The sequence below is a fragment of the Microtus pennsylvanicus genome, chromosome 1 (genome assembly GCF_037038515.1).
Source record: "Microtus pennsylvanicus isolate mMicPen1 chromosome 1, mMicPen1.hap1, whole genome shotgun sequence".
Lineage (NCBI taxonomy): Eukaryota > Metazoa > Chordata > Mammalia > Rodentia > Cricetidae > Microtus > Microtus pennsylvanicus.
In genome coordinates this window covers 32,767,721-32,791,445 of record NC_134579.1, presented here as the reverse complement: position 1 = coordinate 32,791,445, position 23,725 = coordinate 32,767,721, and the positions used below count along the sequence as shown (strand labels likewise).

General features: G+C 42.1%; 1 protein-coding gene across 6 annotated transcripts in view; it reads right to left on the bottom strand.

Annotated features, from left to right (window-relative positions):
* The window catches only part of Ttc3 (tetratricopeptide repeat domain 3), a 102,311-nt gene that overhangs the window by 59,029 nt on the left and 19,557 nt on the right, over positions 1–23,725 (bottom strand). For 4 of the 6 annotated variants that reach the window (XM_075960763.1, XM_075960781.1, XM_075960772.1 and 1 more), the window contains 8 exons: positions 23,554–23,639; positions 22,205–22,299; positions 21,056–21,118; positions 10,999–11,053; positions 6,032–6,194; positions 5,063–5,108; positions 4,032–4,155; positions 2,936–2,999 (listed from right to left, as the gene is read on the bottom strand). In XM_075960763.1, coding sequence (XP_075816878.1) covers positions 2,936–2,999; positions 4,032–4,155; positions 5,063–5,108; positions 6,032–6,194; positions 10,999–11,053; positions 21,056–21,118; positions 22,205–22,299; positions 23,554–23,639 — 696 coding nt within the window. The remainder of the gene's footprint in view (positions 1–2,935; positions 3,000–4,031; positions 4,156–5,062; positions 5,109–6,031; positions 6,195–10,998; positions 11,054–21,055; positions 21,119–22,204; positions 22,300–23,553; positions 23,640–23,725) is intronic. The other 2 variants (XM_075960803.1, XM_075960815.1) reach the window with 1 other exon arrangement.

Here is a 23,725-nt window from a genome sequence, read left to right as displayed (position 1 = left end):
TTTAAATTATTTACATGTTCTACTCAATAGTAACTTGTTAAAAACCTTTAAAGCACTATCCTTAAGGGCATTTCACATGCTGCTAGGCTACACTAGGTAAGATGGCCTGAATTTCAGAGTGTCGCAAGTTACGGCTGGAAACCCCTAGCACTGGACATGTGAAAATGGAGACCGAGAGAAGACGGAACTGCAGGCAGAAAAGGCAAAAATAGCTGACAGAAGCCAAAGCACTGAAGAGAACAACCAGCCAACAAGGAAGAAAGTCACAGTGTCTCGTCTCTCCAACCCAGAGAGGAGCACTATGAACAAAAGTAAGGCAGAAGGAACTGTGCTGTGAGGTAACCTTCAACCACCAAGATTCGGTGGTAAAAAGTAGAAGTCCACAGATCCACTTCAGGAAGATTTTCATCAAACTATAATACAGAAGGAGATCCAGAAATTCATGACGCATGCGTACTCACATCATCCACAGACAAGCACACGCAGTTAGCCCATAACTAAACTAAGACAACATCAGAAGTGAAAGCACAGATGTGGCCAGATGCCCTGCTCTGTGCAGCCAAGTGCTGGAGCCTTCAGGGGAGTGATGAGGCTGCGGATGATGTCACCACTTTCTAAGAGGCCCTGGATGGATGCCTCACCTTCCACCTCGTGAGCACACAACAAGAACACAGCCTTCTATGAGCCATGAAGAACTTCAGCAGATACTCACCTGCTAGGAACAGGACAGTGGATTTCTCAGCCTACAGAAACAAACTACCCAGATTGCAGAATTTTTGTTAAACTACTACAAATGAAAAAACATCTTTTCTCAATAGGGTAAAATCACCCTAAACAGAGAAGTTCTGATACGAGGACAACAAACAGTACTTTTTATATAAAAATCAGACCCAAGGCAGGCGGTGGCACATGTCTGTAATCCCAGCACCCAGGAGGCAGAGCCAGGCAATCTTTCTGAGTTCGAGGTCACCCTGGTCTACATATAGAGTTCTAGGGCAGCGTGGGCTACCAAAAGAGAAGGGGGGGGTGTAAGCCTGGTGTGGTGGATCAGTCCTGTAATCCTAGCATCCTGGCGTGTGAAAGGGTGAGGCCAACCTTGCCTACAGACTCAAACCCTGTGGTGTTAAATTGTATGAGGGAGGCCGACTACGGAAAACATACCTATAAAGGATTCCTGTTGTTAGAGGAGATACTGGAGAAAACTCTCAATAGTGAGAAACAACAGCCTAAAGGAAAGTAAGGAAGACAAGGAAGAGCAATGTGTTTTATTTATCTTTATATTACTGCTATTGGATTTATAAAATTAAACGTATTAAAATTTTGAAAAGTCAGAATTTATTTGAAATATATTCAGTGACCTCTTTTCATCTGTTAACGAGTTTGTGCTCCTGTGTGTGGAGGCCAACAGTTCATTCTGGGTGTCTTCCTCAATCATACTGCACCATTTTCTGGGACAGGGTCTCTCACGGAACCTGGACCTTATGGACTCAGCTAAGCTGCTGACCAGGGATCTGAAGAAACCTTCCTGTCTCTGCCTCCCAGAGGTATTACAAGCAGGTGCCGCCACTCCTGACCTCAGATAGGTGTTGGCATCAAATTCAGGGCCTCATGCTTGTACAACCATCACTTTCCCAACTGTGACAGTTACCCTACGGTGTCACCCTGACTGGATCTGAAGTCAACTAGCAGACAAGTTATTAGATACACTTGTAAAAGATGTTCTTGATCAGTGAGAAGACCCACCCTAAATGTGAGCAGCGTGCGTAGATACACGTACATACACACATACATACACATACACACACACACACACACACACACACACACACACGGAGAAAGAGATCAAGTTGGTTTCCTGTCATACTGGCAACTTCCTCTTTTTGTTGTTGCGCCCACTGCTGCTAATGCTGCTATGTCCACCAACATTAGAAGGCAGCTTCTTCAGTCACCCAAGGTCCATAGAAGGCCAGTGGCTTCCAGGAATCCTTAGGCCTTCAGCGTAGACTGGGACTGCTGAGGCTTTCAGCCTTGCTGGCTGAATGGCTACTGTATTCTTAGCCTCTCCAGCGTAAAGACAGACACTGGATTATCCAGACCACATCATGTAACTCGATATAACATTAATCTTTTGGCATATATTCATTCCATTCCATTCTGGCCCTTTAGAGAACCCTGTATATCAAGTGAGCTATCTTCCTAGACCGCAATGTTATATAAACGTTTATTTCATGTATGAGTTGTTCTGCCTGCACGTTATGTATGTGGACCCTCTAATAGATTTATTTCACGTATAGGAGTGTTCTGCCTGCATGTATGTATGTGCACTACCTGAGTACCTAGTGCCTGACCAAGGTCAGAAAAAGGTGTCTGCGACCCTGGAACTGAAATTACTAATGGGTGTTAGGAACCAAATCTGAGTCCTCAACAAGCACCGAGTTCTTAACTGCTGAGTCTTCTCTCAGTCTCCTCAAGGCTTCCTGGAAACAAAGTGCTACAGTTCCGTTCCACCATGTTCCCCGTGGGGGCAGACTGGGCATGCTGAGAAGGCTTTATGTAAGTGGGGCCCAAGGAAAGGCCTTTATGTCATGTCTTCAGCCTTGTCCTCTGTCTCACTGCATCCTGGTCTGGGACATGAGCAGTTTGCCTTTATACATACTCTGGCCATTGTGTCACCTACAGCTTCAGCAGAGCCAACACAGGCAGCATGCTTTGTGACCTTTGAGAATCTTGAGTCAAAGCAACCTCTCCGTCACCTCAGCTACCCTCGCCAGGGCTGTCACCACAGTGACGAAGAGGTGAGTGACAGTGCCATTACCACGTCTCAGCATTCAATGTCACGGAAGGACGACCACGGGAAGTACAAGAGCACGACCGTGTGACGCTTGCACAGGCTTTCAGGCATAGAGGTTTGGGTGGGGACAATGAGTCTACTCACTTGGAGGTGGCAGAAATTCAGGTTGACAGTCACAATCGTCTCCCTTCAAAGCCTCATCTGCCACCTGCCCGTGAAAATAAAACTAGTGAGATTTTAAAACACAGCCAAAGTGTCAGCAATCACATAAGAAACAGAATTTAAACTAGAATATGATAGGAGTCACTCAGGCACCTAAAATACACAACTAGTTATGAACCTAAAAGTATAAATAAGCAAATATCTTGATAACTAGAACTGAGAAATCAAGTTAAATGACAATTCTTGAAGGACAATCCTCTGATGCTGTGTGATGCCTGATGCATAAACTGTTGAACAATGTCTGTTTGCTTCTCTAACTGAATGACATTTTCTATATTATCCATAAAATGACTCTATGGGATTTGGAAAAATTTTCTTCTCTGCTTATCATCTACATAACATCCCCCTTATTCCCTTCCTCAAATATGAATGCAAAATATAAAGATGAATTCATCTTTTCATATACTGTGAGTCTGAGGAAGTCTCAGACATACATCCAAGACATCTGATGACAGAGTCAGGCTAGAGGTCTTTTGGTGTCTGCCGAAAACACTAGACTAAGACACCAGCTCAATACAGCACTGAGTTCAGGGCTGGGATAATGGCTGTCAGGGACAACAAAACTGACAGATAGACCTGGGCAAAGTTTCCCCCTAGGAGACCCAAGAGCCCCTGGGTGGTGAGCTGGCAGAGCATCAAGTCACCAAATACACTGCACACACGGGAACACCTAAACCACTGTGAAGAAAGAGCAGGAGACTCAGCTCCAGGCTCTACTGTCACTCGTTCCCAAGAGACTGCCTGAGAAACAGAAATGGTGGGCATACAAAAAAACTTAAGTGGCAAAACAGTATTTGGAAAATTATTTTTAAGACACAACTGCGATTTCAAGGTAAATCATGTGACATTTAAACATCATCTTTATGTAGCTGTATGTGATGGCTAGGTTGCCTGATGTGAGAGAATCATTTTCTTGGTATCAATACAGAGGACACTAAAACATCGCCCACCAAGCCATCACTGTGAAAAGTGAGGCTACTTGTACCTGAAACAGTCGCGGGGTTTCAGCTAAGCTTACCTTCTGATTCTGATCGCCACCACTTGCCATCCTGTACTTAGCTTTTCTGAAAGCTCTCTCTGTTTCCACAAAGTTAAGAGATGTTCTAAAAGCAGGTGCTGAAGAGTTTCTAGGTAAGTAAGCCCTGGGGGGACAAACAACAACGAACCATCACATCAGTCCTAACACTGACACACATCGGAAGGGGTTCTTCAGACAAGCTGCAGGATCACAGCCTCGTTTTTCAAAAGCAAAGTACGTCATTCTGAAAAGATCTCTACTGCTAGGACAGGCTTTACACAGCAATAGTAATTCCAACCTGAACTGGAGCTCAAACTAAGACTAGGTCAGGACAAGTGGTTCTGGGTCTGATAGCAACAAAGTAACTAAATCTTCCTGTTTTAACAGTTTTGATACCCAATACATCTAAACAAGTCTTAGAGAAAGTTTGACCTATTTTAGTTTTTACTACATTTCTTAGTATTTTCAAATTTTCATACAGTATATATTTTGACCATATTCTTTCCCCTCCCCAATCTATTTAACTGCCAATGATCAATTGTAGACCCCTGACTATGGTTTCTTTACCCATAACCACACTTGGCCTTTGAAAGACACTGAGAAGTGACAGGCACAGACTTCATCCCAGCGCTCCTTGGCCAGGACCTGCATGGCCACAGGGGGCCCCATTTAAGCCAGCAACCTTAAGATCTCATTTTAATCTTTCCCACAGGTGTAGGCCAGCTATACTCAAAACGACCAGAAAAAGAGCAGACCAACGAACTCCCAAAGTCACCTGTTTAGGACAGAATTATAAATGTATGTGCATGCACACACCCCCACACATACCCCTAACATACAAAACAAGCTTCTCTTCTGTCCCTCATCAAAAGGTGACACTACAGGACTGAGTATGTAGCTCAGCGACAGAGCACCTGCCAAACATGTACGGGGCCTGAGTCTGACTCAGCACCACATAGAAAAGCTGCTGAGAGCTCTTAAAGTGGCAAACAGTGGGTCTTCAATTCACGGAAGACCTGATATTAACTCACCTGCTTTCATAAAAAGCTCTAAGTGGATTCTTAATTGATGTCCGACCTATAAAAGCCAACCACACACACAGTAATCAATGAACTGGCAGTACAGACTTTAAAAATATTTTCATATTTAAGTTGATAGTTGAAAACATTAAAGTACGAAAGCCGAAAAGTAAATCCTGGCACTTTTACAATTCTATATGCTTTCCATTTCAAGGTGTCAACAAACTACACGACCTCATCAGATATCCCATCATATAGATCACTAATGAGATGCCAGCAGCACATATATTTGAACCAGGTAGTGCCTGTCTTCAAGGAGCTCACAATCTTACAGTCGCATTATGCAGGATGATAACAGGTACTTGATAAACAGAGCTGTTCAGTCAGCTATACAGACACTAAACACCCCCACCCCCTAAGAAAAAAAACAGAAGGAAGATCTACATGCTGGAAGTGGAACACAGGAATATTAAGTATCAGAGAAAGAAAAATGAGTAAGGAAAGAAAACAGGGGCAGAAATGGATAACTGTGAAGACTTGAAATTCCTAATCTGCACAGCCAATTTCCAAGAGACAGATAGATAGGTAATGATAGATGATACGCATGCTACATGATTAGTTGCAAAGTTGGTTAAAAAAAAAAAATCAAGCAATACTAAAGGGCCCTTTCTTAGTAAATTATTTAAAAAAATTTCTTCTAAAACGTTATCAGAAAGTGCAAGAAGGGGTATTTTTCTACAGAACAAATAAAAACTTGATTACTGTGTTTTAAATAAACAAACCACTTTCAATCACCTGGCTGAACATAGCACGATCATACTCTATACAGACATCAACAGTACTCGAGAGACTTCACCAAGAGAGCATAACAGAAGTACAAACCATCTGAGAATCGGTACGGTCCTCCATTAATCCAAGAAATCCATTTTCAAACTTTTAAAGGGAATTCGACTGTAACCAAAAGAATCTTAGGTGAAATACCTTGCAGGTCTTCTATCTGTTTTTGTAACTTTACATGCTGCTGAATTAGATCCTTGATTCCCTCAGGGTCATTTTTACACAGTTTTTGAGCTTTTATGTTTGCTTGCAGGGCCCAGTCATATTCCCCCAGCATAGAAAGAGCATCACAATAACGATAATGACCCTGTTCCAAAAAGATAAATTTAATTTTTTTCTGAAAAAATATGCTTCAGGTTAAAGAAGAGAGATAAGGAAAAATATTTTGGTTGATGGATTACTTTAGGCCTATCAATGAAAAGTAAATTAGAATACTACCATCCCAGAAACTAAGGTGACTAATGAACTAAGAGAAAAGTTACAAATAAGCATGTAATGTTTAATAAATTAACCTAAAAATCACTATTTTAAAGTTTCTGAACCCCTCAGAAAATAATTTAACTTTTGTTATAGTTTACTTTTAAGAAACAAAATATTTTAGCTAAGTACAGAACAGACGATGTCATTAGCTATAAGTAAACAAGTTAATTTTTCAAAATATTTGAATGCAGTAAGTATCTCAGCCGTGACCCCCCCCCCCCCGCACTGTGAAAGCCAAGAGCTCCTGGAGTTGGGAGGACCCACCAGTATGAATGCTATTTTGCCAATACTTCCAAGAGCACAGAGACAAGAGAGAATTGCAGCTGGGCCAGCTCTCAGCACTTCATCTGCGTGTGTCTTATCTCTAAACAGTTTCCAGATGAAAGAGAAATCTGAAAGCCACAGGCTTTATGTACTCTTAATTCCAATGTTAAGGACTTTAGATCCTTTCTGGCTCAGAACATTAACTTCTGACTCTAGAAAGCTAATAGAACTAAGGCCCTTCCTGAGCTACTCATGCACCAAACTGAGGTTGGAATCTGCAGCATTTCACACAAACAAAACCAGAGAACCTGATTAACGACACCTGGTCCAGATCTCCTTATTTATAATTTATCTTACAGAACACTCTTTTTTAACAGGAATCCAAATGAAAACAGTTCCAAAAAAGTGTTTTTTTTTTTAAACCACATCAGTTTGCATTAATAGAAGTCTGTGTGTATGTGGATTCTGTGCTGTGTTCTTGGGACCTGTCTGTAAGTTCTAAGGAAGTTTAGCCAGGCTGTCTAGTCCCAGATCAAAGATACTGACTCACAAGGTACCTTGTTCAACACTGCTTATCCCTAAGGGTGGGCACTCTACTTCCTGAGAGCTGAGATCCCTCAGACACACAAGGTCAAAATCCTACCTCTAGACACTGATCCGCGTCAGAGTTTACACAGGTGCTCTAAACGAGGAAAACACAGCTAGCCTGAAGTGATAGCCATAACTAAACCTTCAGAGAATATTTCCACCATTCCCTGCCACCTCCACTATTCCCACCTTCTATCAGGTCCTTTTCCAGCACTCCTAAAAAATTCAGTGCAACTTCCAATGACTTAGAAGGGTTTTCTCAGATCTCTTTGCTGAAGTTGTTTAAATTAAGATTAAAATTATGTCTTTCCTGAAACCAATTACCAAAGTCATGTTCTCCCTCTGATACTCTGGTTATTTATACCATCAAGAAGAAATCCCCCAGTGCTGGCCTATCTCCCATCCCTTCGACTAGAGGCCATCATTTCTAACCCTTCACCCTGACAACATAGCTGAGCGAAAGCATGGGTGTGAAGCAGGGAACTGGCCAGTGTCCAGGACACTGCGATGGATCTACAGGTAGGCAGGCGCCTAACCCAACTTGGACTCCCTTTGGGTGTCCCTCACATTAACCACATAGCTAAGTGAGGGTTCTTCTTCCCTGGACTGCAGCTGTGCATCTGAAGGTAAAAGTCTGTAAAATCAAGGCGCCTAGACTCTAGTTTATACATTCAGCTAAGATGGAATGACAAGGGACAAAAAGAAATTGTGGCTTACAAAAACAAAAAACAAAACAAAATCTTGACTGTGGGCAAGAGAACACAATGATCCAAGAGAGGTGAAGAGCTGCAAGGCTAAAGACTGCTCCTTTCTGAAGAGAGTGCCTACACCTCAGCGCAGGAAGAATGCAGGAGGGGACGGACTGGAAGGAACTGGAAGAACAGAACAGCTTGAGGATGATAAGGCAGGCATCTAGAGAGAGAATCCCAGAAGGTCTTCCTTGGGACTACATACACAGGGAGCATTAAGTACTCAGAAAACTTTTGACTCAGTGAGGAAAAAAAATGAAGTTTTATTTTAATACTCTTAATAAATCTACAAGAGATCCTTGGAAAGATAATATGAACTAAGTTTTAGTACTAAGACTTCTATTCCTCAATTGTTTTACAAACATTTATAAAATACTTGCCAAAAATGCAAGTTTTGGTGATCAACAAAGCTTCTATTTCAAGCAGAAGACTCACTATGCCAACAGCAAGACACTGAGCACCATGTACACGAGCCCCTAACAATCTATCTGGACAGCTCACCATGGGGCATGTGTGCACACACAGGTGCGCACATGTGGAAATCAGCAGACAATTCAGGAGTCAGTTACAGCCTTCAACAAAAGGAACTCAAGTTGTCAGGCTTGCATGGCGAATGCTTTGACCTCATGGCCACCTCAGCTGCCCTAAAACCCCAGCTAAAATAATTTTATGATTTAGGAAAACAGAGACTAATCTGTTAACACACACAGAGAACTAAGCTTTAATAGGTTATATATGTTTCAGATTCTCTTTTATTTACTAAAACTACAGTCATGACTAAAATCTCCTTGGTAACTTGCTAATTTTTTTCCCTTTCCTTCCCAGAAGCAAAGAAGAGTAAGTGTTCTCCTAAACTGTGCTATGTTTGCTTTTATTGATTCTTTTCATTTAATACTGTCTTTAAAATCCATAAATGTTAATAAGCTAACCGACTTATTTCCAACACAATTCAGTATCCGACAGTTCATGAACTAAGCCAGCAACAGCAGGTGCCTGCTCTCGTCACTGGTCAGTCTCTGCGCTCTCGAGGTTTCTGCTGCTCTCACCCTAACATGTCTACTGCTGCTTGCGACTTAATTCTAGGGTCAAGACAGCTTGGATTCTAGAGCATATCACAGAACCTTTGCCTTAGAATGCTACTTAACTGGACACACAGTATGTTTAAAAAAACAGTAAATGCTGAGAAGGAGAGAAAGGAGGAAGAGACTAGAAAATACCTAGAAGGGTCAGGGTTGGCATTCTTATGTGATTAGGAAACACTAAGTGAAGAACGGCCAGTAGTGAAATAGGAAGCTAATACTCAAGGAAAGCATTCAAAATAGAAGACACAGGAAAGTGAAATGGGGTCCTGCATATCTGAGGGAAAATCAGGAGGCCAAAAGGTAGACAGAGTGAGTCAGAGAAAGAATAGCCAGACTGGGGTGGGAAAGGGCAGGTGCTCAAGATGTGAATGCATCAGGAAAACCAAAGCAACAACTCTGGTTTTGGACCAAGTGAAAACATGACATTATATCTACTTTCCCACTGGACAAGAATGCTGTTAGGACCGCCTTCTAGCAGAGACCAGTGACCTCTACTACTCAGGAGAAAGGGAAGAGACAAGTTCAAGGCTTGGACCACAGAGTGAGTTCAAGGACAGTCAGGACAACTTAATGAAGCCAACATCTCAAAAGGGAAAGAAGACAGCTGAGTGGGGCTCAGCGGTAGGGTATTTGGGAATAGGGCTCAGCTGTAGGGTGTGTGTCAGTATGTGAGCCTCCAGGTTCAGTCTCAACTATCACTATCAATCAGTCATCAGTGTGGAACCAAAACTGTACACAGAAAAGGCTTCAATGACTGTGTACATTTTACCATGTGTAGATATGCAAAAAAATGTCTAGGGTACATAAACAGGAAAAAGTAGCTATCAGGGTACAGAGGATCAAGAGATTTCCTAAGGTACATGCATAGAGGATATAGAAATTACGGTGGGTACGTCCTACTTCTTCTCGAAGCAGGAAGTTATAAGCCAGCTCATTCCCACCAGCTTCCTCTACCACCCAATGCATCCCTCAGAACCCTCAGGCTCTCGGGAGGACCATCACATCACCTCATTTGCTGTGCCTATGTGGGTCTGTGCTCCTTAGGCCCTCTCCTCTGTTCCGTTCGAGTTGTCTCTGTTCTTACCCCCACAACGTGATTAGAAATACATGTTCCTCATTTTAAAACAGATCTACTTACATTTTTATGTTTGTATATGTATGTGCTTGTGTGTGCATGTGTGTATGGGGTGCCTGGGAGGCTGGAAGAGGTATGAGATCCTGTGGAGCTGGAGTTACAGGCAGTCTGAGCACCTGACTTGAGCGCAGGAAAATGACATTGGAGAGATATTGTCCTTTCAGACTAGGGCAAGCACCGCTAACCAGACATCTCTGCAGTCCTGGGTTCCTCGTTTCTACTGGCCATTCGGGACAAGTTTTCTTTTCCATGAGAACTTACTCATTTTACTGGTTCTCTTTCCTATCAGTTTTCTTACTTGCTTTAAGAGTGCCCTGCATATTCAGAATCTAAATCCTGCCAGCTATATCTGAGATCTGTGTACGAGTGATCTCGCCCTAGCCGCTTAGTGCATTCGTGCCTTGTTAAGTTTTCTGCTGTTGACTTTGTACACTGTGCTTCTCAAGAAAACTCGGGGCTCGGGATGAGAGGGAATACATGCACGCTGTGATGGATATGCACAAAGAAAACAGAATTAAAACTTGGGAGAAGCTTCAGAATCCTCTCTAATCCCGAGGCAGAAAGGAGCCTCATTCATTCTCCCTGAGTCCTTCCAGTCCTCTCCTCCACCCCTTCACTCCCTTCCTCCACGAGGCTGAGGGCTTCTTACTTGCAGGGATGTGCTTCACTACACAGCACCCAACTGAGCCTTGAACTTACAGTAGACTCAGGAACCTGGCATTCTGATGTACAAATACATTATCCCATAGACCGGTTTTCACACAGTGGTAAGGTTCAAGGGCTCGCTTGCTGTATGATACAGAAGAAGCCTACCTTTGGCCAGGTGTTCTTCAAAACAATGGCCCTCTTTCCATCACTAAGTGCGTTTCTAAAAAGAAAAACAAGAAATAAAGCATTTAAACATTCCATTTTTTTACTGTTAAAGTACTATATATCATGTATCTATTTGTACGTTGTGAATTTTCCACAAATATAATCTAATAATTTTTAATCCATACAATAAATGTCCACTGTAGCAAAAGTTAGAAAATGCAGAAAAACAAAGCAAAGGGGAGAAGCCATCTGGTCCACCACAGCCCCCCAGTATCAGGTCCAGTATTCCCAGAGCATTCCTTCTTTGTCTCTCCAACGTCTATGCTGACTTATTGTTCCCATGACTTTCTATACTCTGTCTTTTAACAGAACTTCTGATTCTCAACAAGGTAACTCCCAAGCCTTCTGTACACCATGTAAGTTAAGCTACACTGAACAGAGCAGACTCCAGAACAGTAATTCTCAACCTCCTGATGCTGTGACCTCTCATATTGCAGTCACCCCAACCATAAAATTATTTCCACTGCTACTTCATAACTGTAATTTGCTACTGATATAAATGGAATGCAAATATCTGTGTTTTCTGATGGTCTTGGATGACCCCTATGAAAAGATCATCTGATCCCCTCCACAGGTTGAGAACAGCTCCTCTAGAACATGAGTACCAGGTTAAGTGCAGTCAGAATACATCTTCTGGCTCCTGCAGGATGTCACTGGCTCAGGGCCCACTTTCTCATCTGTGGAATGGGGAAGGTGACAACGGTGTAGCTGTTCTGTTGGGGTGCACACTACACTAGAACGGTCAGGCACCCCCACACCACACCCTCTCCGAACTGTCTAAAGCACTAGCTCAGACATCCTGCTCTTTCCTGTGAGCTCACACATTCCGTGTCCTCCTCACTGTCTGTTTAAACGCCTGGTGTGACGTCACTGAGCTCCAAACACTAAAAAGAACAAAATGAGGTAGCATACCATCGAACAATAACACCTACTGAAGGTATTAAAGATAGTAAATACTAAATTATTTATATTAAATATTAAGGATACTAAAAAAGAAAAAACAAAATAATAAAACCTCCTAAAGATAAACAATTAGATCGACAGGTAAGGAAGGAGGGATGGGCAGGAGATTCTTTGCAAACTGATCTATGGCATAAGTGACCACACGGTGCACGGGGCAGACTGTTAACCACTTAAACATTTCACACATGGCCACTGGTCCTTCACCCTCAACACTCAAACAAGCTCAGGAGGCTGTGCATCTAAAAATGGGCTGGACGGTGGTGGCGCACACCTTTAATCCCAGCACTAAGAAGGCAGAGACAGGTGGATCTCTGTGAGTTCGAAGCCAGCTTGGTCTACAAGAGCTAGTTCTAGGACAATGAGGGCTGCCTCAAAAAAAAAACAAAAGAAAAGAAAAAAAAGAAAATGATGGAGGAGTTACTTTCATTGGTTAATAAAGAAACTGCCTTGGCCCATTTGACAGGCCAGCCCTTAGGTGGGTGGAGTAGACAGAACAGAATGATGGGAGAAAGAAGCTGAGTCAGGCAGTCGCTATGATTCTCCCACCGGACACAGACGCAGGTTAAGATCTTCCCTGGTAAGACACCTCGTGGTGTTACAGGGATATTAGAAATGGGTTAGGACAATATGTAAGAGCTAGCCAATAAGAGGTTATAACTAATGGGCCAGGCAGTGTTTAAAAGAATACAGTTTCCGTGTAATTATTTCGGGCATAAGCTAGCCATGTGGGAGCCGGGGCGGCCAGAACGCAGCCCACCTCAGCTCCCATTACAACAAGAAAAGAAAAAACAAAAAAACAAAAATAGAGGTCAAACTTTTAAAAGAAACATAGAACACTCTGGTGGCCTTAGAGCAGACAAAGATTATAAACACAACACAAAAAGTGCTTACCATAAAGGAAGAAACTGAAAAACTGCAATATACTAAAAATTGACAGCAACTGATAGCTGCTGTGTGTGTGCTGTAGTAGGGAGGCGAGTATGGAGTCAGTTCTAAACTTTCTACCACATGCAACCTGCGATCAAACTCAGGCTTTCCAGTGTGATGGCAGGTGCCACCCACTGAACCATTTCATCATCCCTAGAACTGAGAGCTTCTGGAGAAGAAGACAAACACCAAGTTCTACAAGGGCAAGCCACTGAGAATAGAAGATGCTTGTAGTGCTGTCTCGGTGACTGTCACCCAGACCACAGAAGTGCCATACAGACAAGCACCCAACTCGGGAAAAGACCAACAATTACTTCACAACAGAACATCCAAACAGGCAATCGGCACATGGGAAAACGTTCAAGTGTCCTTAACCAACTTACAGGCGTGCAGACCAACTAGGCTTACACCACTCCATACACACCATGTTTAAACTAGTGCTGGTGAGGACATGGACTGAATCTTACACCCTACAGGAGATGGAATGATCCCATCACAGGAAAGCTACCACGACAGCGGAAGACAAGCAGGCCCTCTTCCCTGGTTGTACACTCAACAGAAACTGGTACCATCAACAGCCAACTGCAAACTACCAAAATGCCCATCAATGACACGCTGGATAAAATATGGCCTAACCATGCAATAGGTGATTGATTACTTTAAAAGTACATGCAACAACATGAACCCACACACACACAGTGATAAGAGCCAAACACAATAAGCCAAAACACACAGTCCACGGTCCCACTTGCATTGCATAAGAAACTAAAACTGCCCAATAGAAGTCTAGACAAACATTCTGGGGAGAGGTGGACAACAACCAAAAGGAAGAGCAAGGGGTGCCTGGGCTCTGTTGGGCTTCAGGTGCTATTTCAAACTGACTTCCGGGAATCCAGTCTATTCCCAACACAGCTGGCCTGACAGCTAAGTCACAGGAGGCACCTGCCACCACAGGGGAGGAAGGAGTGGCAACAAATCTAGGGCTTAGATTGACAGCCTGGGGCATGACGTATCACCTCAGAGCCACCTTCTTCTACAGCCTGGGAATTAAACTTTCTCCCTTAGGCCAGTTCAGTCTACTCCCCAGACCTGGAGCAACCGTGCAGCAGCACGTCTCTCCACCCGGGCATTTCTAGAAGTTATCTACACCGCAATCCTCACAGTTCTCAGCTCACAGCCTTCCACTGGCAGTTCCTCTGGCTACACCCAACCCTCTCACATCCTGGCAGACAGAACTGGAGTTACCAATGGTAACTGACTGTCAGCCTGAAGTCTTTCGACATTCTCCCCGTCCTCAGCCTTGCTGCGGCTCCTTCAAACCAATTTCCTGGAACCAGAAAATTTTTCTAAAGGCACTAACCATGAGTGACAGCCTCACCCTGTTTGAAATTCTTTGGCCTCCTACCACCCCACTTAACAGCCAACAGCCTTACTATAACCTGCAAAGTGTAGACCCTAACCACCTTCTCTCCCTTCTGTAACTGAGCTCACTGGTCACACCGTCAGTTCCATGCACACACACACACACACACACACACACACACACACACACACAACTTCTAACTGCAGGCTTCACATTGCTGGCCCACAGGCTAGAACACAGGGACTGTGTCTATTCTTCCCCATTTCTGGCATCCGCCATAACAAGAACCCTGGTATTACTTGTTCAATCAGGTTGAATGGTATTAACATAGTGGTACCATAACAGTATGCCAGTTTGTTAATAATTTAATAACCCATCTGGTGATACATGAATTTAAGTAGATTTCCCAGCATGTGAACACATCTTATACCTGGAGCAATGTGAACATTGATGTTCATCTAGACCACTGCAGCCAAGCGAGCGAGAGGGGCTCTGTGCAGGAGCACTACAGTCTGTGACAATGGGGCACTTGAGATGACAACTGCCAGAGTTCACGTGTTCCAACTTATTATAATTACCACACTTTACGTACAGTATTGCCTTTTTTCTTTTTATTTATTACTCTGGGACCTTAACACAAACAGAAGATCAGATTACGTGATTTTCTTTCAGGCTTAAAGTTCCCAGGCTCTGGCTGCCTGGTTCTGCCTGTGAGTGGATCAGTACTGAACGGTCTAGCAATCAAACTCAAGGCCTGCAGTCCCAACGTCTGCTTAGGTTCTGTTCCACATCCATCTCAACTGATGCTGGGCAGGGTGAGGGAGGAGATGCTATGTACGGACCTTCTCAAACCACAACATGTATCTACACGGTGAAGTAGACAAGCCCTTGGTTAGCTGTCAAGGATTTCCCCCTCCTTGTATTTATCAATCATTACTTTCAAAGTCAGACTAGATTAAAAAACAAACAATTAACTATTCTCCAAGTAGCTCAATGTTAGTATTAAAAGCATGAAACAAAATTCACTCAGCTACTGTTAAATACACAGTGACTGACAGCAGCCAACAGAAGCAAGATGTTTCAAATGCGAGCTCTAAAACCCGACATGCTCCTTCACCTCACGGAGCAAAAGCAGCTTACCAAGAATTTATCCTAAGACACATTAGCACCTGAGTACTGAATATAAGTAAAGAGTCATTGAAACCTGCATTTAATTAAGTGAAAATTATATAAATGTATATATATTTCATTTTTTGGGAGAGGGGGTTTCTCTGTGTATCCTTGGCTGTCCTGGAACTCACTTTATAGACCAGGCTGGCCTCCAACTCACAGAGACCTACCTGCCTCTGCCTCCTGAGTACTGTGCCACCACCACCCAGTCATTTTTGTTTATTCTTTTTCTATATTCTAATAATTTGTAATTATAAGTAATCTACAGACTAATCCAAGTAGCCTATTTAAACATATATTAGTACAACCTGATGGATCACTTGAGTATCCAGTCAATTAAAATGTTGCCCACAAACAAGAACAAGATCTCAATACACACTGGTATATATAAAAGTTTTAACATTTACCCAGGCGGTGGTGGCGCACGCCTTTAATTCCAGCACTCGGGAGGCAGAGGTAGGCGGATTTCTGGGAGTTTGAGGCCAGCCTGGTCTACAAGAGCTAGTTCCGGGACAGGCACCAAAGCTACAGAGAAACCTTGTCTCGAAAAACCAAAAAAAAAAAAAAAAATTAACATTTAAAAAGCAAATTAGGATTAGAGAGATGGCTCAGAGGTTAAGCACACTGGCTGCTCTTCCAGAGGTCCTGAGTTCAATTCCCAGCACCCACACATGGTGGCTCACAACCATATATAGTGGGATATGATGCCTTATTCTGGCATGAAGTTGTACATGCAGACAGAGCACTCATTCATAAAAATAAACCATAAAAAAGCAAATTAGACAACAGCATATGCAGTGGTTTTTCCACTCATGATTTTAAAAAGGATGTGTCTCACGAATCACCTCCAATCGCCTTTATTCTGATACATATGATAAAAAGTGACTTGGTTCACCATGAGCACTTCTACAGACACGAGCAGGATGGAAACACAGGCTTAAGAGGGTAGGAAGGGGATAGCACACAGAAGCTGTCAGTGGATCCTTTCCAGTTCAAAATTTTATCATGTGCACCCATTTCCTTTTTAAGAAGGGGGAAAATGGGGCTGGAGAGATGGCCCAGTGGTTAAGGGCATTGGCTGCTCTTGCAGAGCATCTGGGTTCAGTTCCCAGCACCCACAGGGCAGCTCACAAGTGTCTGTGACTCACTCTTCTGGCTTCCATAGGCTCTATGTGCAGTAAACACCTGTACAGATAAAATAGTTACAGCTCTTTAAAAGGGAGCACACTCCCCCAACAGTTGGCAATCTAGTGCTTCTAAATAAAAACAGACCATGCGACTGAGAACCACAAGGAATAATACAAACAGCACACAATAAAACTAACCATGTGGGCCTGCAGACGTGCATTTGCATGCATGCCCCTCCCACTCACTCAAAGGAGGGGTAATTCACAGAAACGTGGTTAAGTTGCTGTTTCTCTGATCTCAGAAATTCAGAAAACAAATCAACAGGACTTAAAGTCTCTCTGCTACACAAATCATGGTTGGGTTCTAACGAAAAGAAATATTGCATGATAAATAAATACCAAAAGGCTAAGGATTTTTCAAAGCAAATTAGAATATTCAGGGATACATGCCCCCCATTTCCAATTACATTTCCCTTTAGCAATGTTCATTATGCCCCTGAGAAGAATTCAAATTTCCCAAATATGTGTTTCACAAAAATGAGATAGAGCGGGCAACATCTACTCAAGCACATTATATAAGCTTTTACAGCTGCCTAAATTAGGCATATCTGATTCCTTTTCTTATGATACTGGAACTTTCTGGTCACTTGAATTACAACTATCACCGTGGTAACGTACTCTGACTGTGAAGTGTGCTTCTAGAAGACCAGAATAAAATCTCATCCAAGCCTGGAGTCCTGGGATTCACTAGCACACTCCTAAGCCTAAAGATTCCAAGGGAGAAGCAGCAGCAGCCTAAGGGCGCGATCCCAGCTCCTTACTTCACACATACAACATCCAGGCCCAGAGGGGTGTATGCTGGCTCTTGGCCTCACCTGCATCCTCTCAAAGGTCTCTCTCTGAGTGACAATCTCTTTATTTCAACAATACAGTCACCACGGATTCCTTGGTCACTTCAGGATGGAGCATCTGCTTCCCAGTTCACACCCCTTCATCTCTGGCTCTTCCTCGCAAAACTACAACATGACGGCGTTTCTCTCCTTCCAGATCGTGTCTCATTCTGACCCTGACAGTTTTGTATTTTCCCTTCTATGTGCATTTTAAATGATACCTGTTTTACTTTTTATCAAATATCTCAAGCATACACAATTCAGAGAACATAACATTAACATGAAGGACACCTGTGTATCAACTTAGCAAGAATTGAACATTTTGCCATATTCACTCCGGTTGTTTTTACAGGTTTGTTACAGTTGACACCCACTGTACCACCTCTCCTGTGTCCAAAACCTTGTCCCCTCCTTCTCTCCCCAGAGATAGCCACTCATTTGGTATGTAACATGCCCACACATTTTTAAAACACTTGAAATTCATATTGTGGGTGCATTATTTTGCATGCTTTAAACAGTATATAAACGGCATCGCACTGTACAAATCATTCTGCAACTTGCTTGACACTCAACATCGCACTCATTTTAAGTGCTTTTAAAACGTCTTCATATGAATACATCGCAAGTCATTCATCCACTCCCTCCTGATGGGCTTCCGTTGTTTCCGTGTCTTTACTCTTACAAACAATGCTGTGTGAAGGCTTGCACGTGTCTTCTGGGTACACAGCTGACAGCGGAAGGGCTACGGAGTGTGCAGATCTTCACCTTGTCAGACTGCTCTCCACAGCGACTGTACCATTAACACTGTCTCCAGGCGAGGATCAAAGTTTCCTGTTCCACATCCTCTCAAATACTTGGTATTACGAAGGTTTTAAGCCTTGCCAATCTGATGGGCATGAAAGAGAGACCTGTAGTTTCAATCTGCATGTGACGTAGGAGAGCAGGCCTCCTAAGTGTGACAATGTCCCATTTTCACCACACTCTACTGTCACTTCCCAAAGTGACTGACAGTAAAGACCACATCCAGGCAGACTGGGCCCAGGCTCCGTCTGCAGCACAGTATCTCCCACGGTTGTGGAAGTTTCAGGAATAAATATGTATAAAGTACTCAGGACAGACCGTCATAACAGTCAATGTACATATTTTACCTCTTTAGAGAGAAATCTTACCAAAGATATTTTTAAAATCGAGTATTTTTTCTTAAGTTTTAGGATTAATATTTCAGAATCACTTATACATTTTAGCGTTCACTAAAGCCTTTAATCTTTTTTCATTTCAGTTTTCTTACAGGTTGACATCTGCTTTTTTACGACCAACAGAAAGTCTGGCCTTGAGAACAACTAAGGACTACACTGTCTCCCAGGGTCACTGGATGGATATTTTATCTCTAGCTGTTCCTGCAGCTGCTTGACCAGATTACCTTGACAGGTCTAGCCAGCATCCACCTGATGTGGGTATTTCACAGCATCTCGGCCTTGGTAACCCAGCTAAAGAAGTTCTTCTCAGAGCAAGAGTTCTCCTGCACTCAGGCAAGCATCTCAATCACTGGCAGCACATCCCTATGGCACATCATCTACTCAGTGCATTCCTCATCTCTGCATTACTGAGCAAAACCATGGGCGCAATGTGTAAGAAGTAAAAGCATAGATTTTTATACGTTTAAGGAGCATCAGATACATGCTGGTGACTGCCTGATATAAACTAGTGACTCTCAAGTACACTAACCTGCCTGTAATGAGACCAGATGCGTTCAATTACAGCTAGAGCATCGACAAGGTGCACAGATAGAAAGGTCTGCTGCCTATTCTTAGCCTTCCCCTCCCTGTCTGGGGACTGTCTCTACTTTCACACCTTGTTGCAGCGGGGGTTTGGGAAGATCTTCCTCGTGTGTCTATCTTTCAAATACTCATAAAAGCAGAAATCACCCTGGTTTGCCTCTCAGCACTCAGAGCTGGAGAGGAGATGACCCTCTGCCTGGCAAGATTTCGGTTAGATACCTCAATTTTCACAAGCAGCTAGCCAAGTCATGAACCTATTTATCTGATCTTGAAAGCATACAAATTCACCTTGAAACAGTACAGAGTATCTGTTAACTCTGGGCCTAGCCAGACACAACCTAGGCATTTGTAGCTCACTTCTTGTCAGAACCAGTGGAGAACAGTGATATTGACGGACGACTGTGTCAAGCCCATCCACTCCGCTAGTCTAGATAGCCTCGGATTATCCACGGCTTAAGCCATCTAACAGCTGCATAACGTTAATACAGCGGTATTCTCCAAGGTGGTTGGGTTACTGGTGATACTTATTTTCTTCTTTTTAAACTCTTGTATTTTCCAAATTTTCTACCATGAGAATGTGTTCTGTTTATAATAAAAGAGAAACACAATAAATGTTACTTTTTTAAAAGGCTACACACTTGGAAGATACTACACCTTCCCCACTCCCACGCCCCCACATCCCAGGTAAGTGTTTTAGTAAAAACAACTGACAGAGGACTTCTCAGTTTTCATGACTTCATAGAAAACCTCATCAGAGCAACCCCAAACTGCATTTTTCCTATCATTGTTTTTAGAATTTTCTCTATCACTTAGTTAACATTACTAATGATCCACATAACAGCCTCTAGGCTAAGAATGAGGAAACCACTTTCAACCAAACAATTGCTGTGTTTCTTTATGAATAATGAGAATTTCATGACTTTCCAAGTTTTACTTTTTTATTTTAGGCAACAGAAAGTAGAAGACAAAAATGAATTATAACTAGTATCTGTGTAAGACCTTCGTCAGGCAGTCTTGTTCTGAGGTCCCAGGCTCTAACTTGGTTTTCTAATTCGATGTGTTCTGAGTATTCTCCTCTGCATGGATGTAGTTTTTGGACCCCCCACACTTACAATAAGACAGGGCATAATTAAATACAACAATCTGTATTTTTTAATATTAACACTTGTAACTTATATACTAAAATATTTTAAAGGAAGGGCAACCGAATCATAGTAGAGTAACATTTTTTCACTCTTTCTCAACTCATAAATAAAAGCAAATTTCAAATTTGATAAGAGACTAAATTAATTATGGTTCTATTCCATTAATACCACTAAATTTCTATGTGTTCTTTCATTTATGAAAATATTTATGTAACTTTATATAACAAGACAAACACACAGCAAAAACACACTACGCAGATTGGACAGAGCAGAAGACGGAATGTGCTACAGCAGTCACAACAATGTCGATGTCGTCAGCATGGCCTGCGTCTGAGACTCAGCAGCACCACTCACTAGGTACAGCAACCATTCGTGAGCACAGTGTGGAAAATAACGTAGCATACCTACGGAGGGCGCTGTGAGACTAAAATAACATGCCAAGAACTTAACAAATTCTTGCATCTTGCTGCAATCATTATAAATGAAACCTCCCCCCCCCCCAATTTAACTACTTCAGACAAAGAACTAAGAACTATCAGGGATTTTCTTGCATACCTGCAAGACAGATAAATGTTTCCCTAAAATAGGTACTGGGTATAATAATTCAGTAATTAGATTACTTTAACCAACTTACCTAAACTGTCCCATACGAAGAAAACAGAGAGCTCGGTTACCATAAAGAAGATGGTTTTCAGGTCTTAAAAAGAAGCAACATTTAGTCAGTAAAACACATTATATCTGAAACAAACAAAATTCATACTAAAAACAAAAAAAAAGTCTTCTTAAAGCTTTACAACTATGTGGCAGAACAGAAAGAAAATAGGATTTAGAATCTTAACTGGCTGAAATTCAGGTTTTTGACATTCCTAGTATCTTGCTCCAAGACTGTCTTCCCTGTAGAACTACTGTGGGAATGGGGCAATAACAACACCCATCACAGAAGCCAGCCGACTACACAGGATAGAGCAGTGGAGGACAGTCAGGACTGCTCCAACAGGAGATACTTGTCAAATGCGAAAGTAATAGTAACAGGTAAGTATTTTCAAATTTTGTTAATTTTCACTGTCTCAATTCTGCAGCTTTTCGGTATGACATGCAACTAGATTCCCTCAATCCCTGTGAAGGACACAGTAAGAAAGGGGGCACCCCTAAAGTCTGCAAGAATGTGACGTGGCCCAGCTCAGATGAGTAAGCTGTCCTGGAGGACAGCTATGGAGATCAGCATCTGAGTATCGTGTGAAGCGCACAGACATCTACACCCTCAACAACCACAACTATTCTCTTTAAAAGCTTCCCCAAGAGCCGGGCACTGGGGGTGCACACTTCAATCCCAGCACTCAGGAGACAGAAGCAGGAGGATCTCTGAGTTCAAGATCAGCCTGGCCCAAGAGTAAGCTCCTGGACAGCCAAGGCTATTCAAGGAAAGCTTTCTCAAAAACAAACAAACAAGCAAGCAAAAAGTTCCCCCAAGAAAGCAAAGCCTCCTAGAAGGGAGCATCCTAAGCATGAGGAACAAACGCGCCCTCCCGACAATCAGCTAATGGGTAGAAGGAACAGTTGATACAAAAGGAAGACAAGACAGAAGAGAGGACTCTAGTGAGTCTGTGGAAAGAGTAGTGTCTTCCTGGCCTGCCTGGTACCTGCTGGAGCAGTCAGGCTGCCAGCACTGCAGACACCACAGTGAGCAAACCACACTGCACGGCAAATGGAAGAGTCTCTATAATTCTCCTGACATTCTACCAGGATAACCACATGAAAGGTTTATCTTCTGCTTTGCTCTTACCTATATTCAATGGCTCTGGTGTAAAAAATAACAGCTAGATCAAATCTTTGTTTGGAAAACTCTTCATTTCCTCTCATTTTCATGAGTTCTCCTTGCTGAGAAACCAAAGTAAAAGAAGAGCCATCAGTTAGCTCCAGAGACAATCAAGACCCCAATACCCAGGAGAAGTGGATCTTGGTTCCTTACTATTAGAGTACAAGGGGCTATTTATATAGAAAATAAGAATGTAGTCTCTACTATTTTGATATATTCAATTAGTATTGAAATCATATCCATGGTTTCTACAACAGCAGTTGCAACCTAGCACAGACAAAAAAAATGAATTAAACTTGTAGTTTTTTTTATCACTGCCCCTAAAATGTGACTAACACACTCAGCTCACATTGTGCTGGGTATTACAAGGACTCCAGAGAGAAGAGCACATGATTGTTATCTTGTGTGCAGTGTATGTGTCTGTGCATGTATGTTGGAAAGTATGCATGCATATGCCCATGTGCAAGCATGCAAAGGCTAAAGGAGGGAATCTAGAAAGGACAGTTATATGTATGTTACCATCAGAGTGTGTCTGTGTGTGCACTGTGTGTAGACATGTGGAGGGTACAAGCATGGTGTCCTCCTCTGTCTTTCCACCTTACTCCCTTGAGACCTGAAGCTAAAGCCAACGAATTACAATTTTCTGTTGTGTATAGTGTTTTATAATAGGTCCACTTTTAAATAAAATTTATCTGTAAGGTACAGTGGTCTAAAATGAGACGCATGGTAAAACTATAGCTTTCAGTTACTAGTGAATGTAGTATTATCCAATAACCCTTGATATTTTAATGTATTATGTAAGTCATTGACTCACAGGCAATGCTGACTAACTGCTAAGTATAATATCACAAGTTAACAAGAATGTATATCAAAGATGCTACATATATAACTAATTTTTTTACTTTAGTTACTAATATTTTTTAATTAATGGAGATTATTAGCAGTGGCTTTAACTGTAAAATTCTATAGAACGTTAAACATAAATTCTCTTTAAAATTGAGTTAGGAGTCAGTCCTTCCTCTGAGTGAACAGTGACACATAGTTTACATTTCGATAAGGATATTACTAAAGAAATCGTATTCCTCAATGGATTACATGCCTGAGTGAAAAAAATTTAATTTTTAAATCATTAGAAAATTTTGATTAAGATGTTTCTTCTTAAAAAATATTCTAAATCAAAATTCCTTAACATTTTCCCTTAAGCATGTTACTTTAAAGTAGGGCCATTATTTTACTTTCTACGGTTTTATTTTTCATGCCTATTGAAAGTTTTAACAGACGATTCTTAAAATACATTTACAGGTAAGTGTCCTTACCTTCACACAATGCATGCAACTGTTCCTTCTAAATTCCTCAAGCAAGTTGCAATTCTCAGTTACGACTTTAGTGATATGGTACTTATCTGAGATTTGTGTCGGAAGAAAGTGAGAGAGAGCATTAGTTTTAAACTGGGTGTTCATGGTATTCTAATTCTTGAGTTAAATCAGT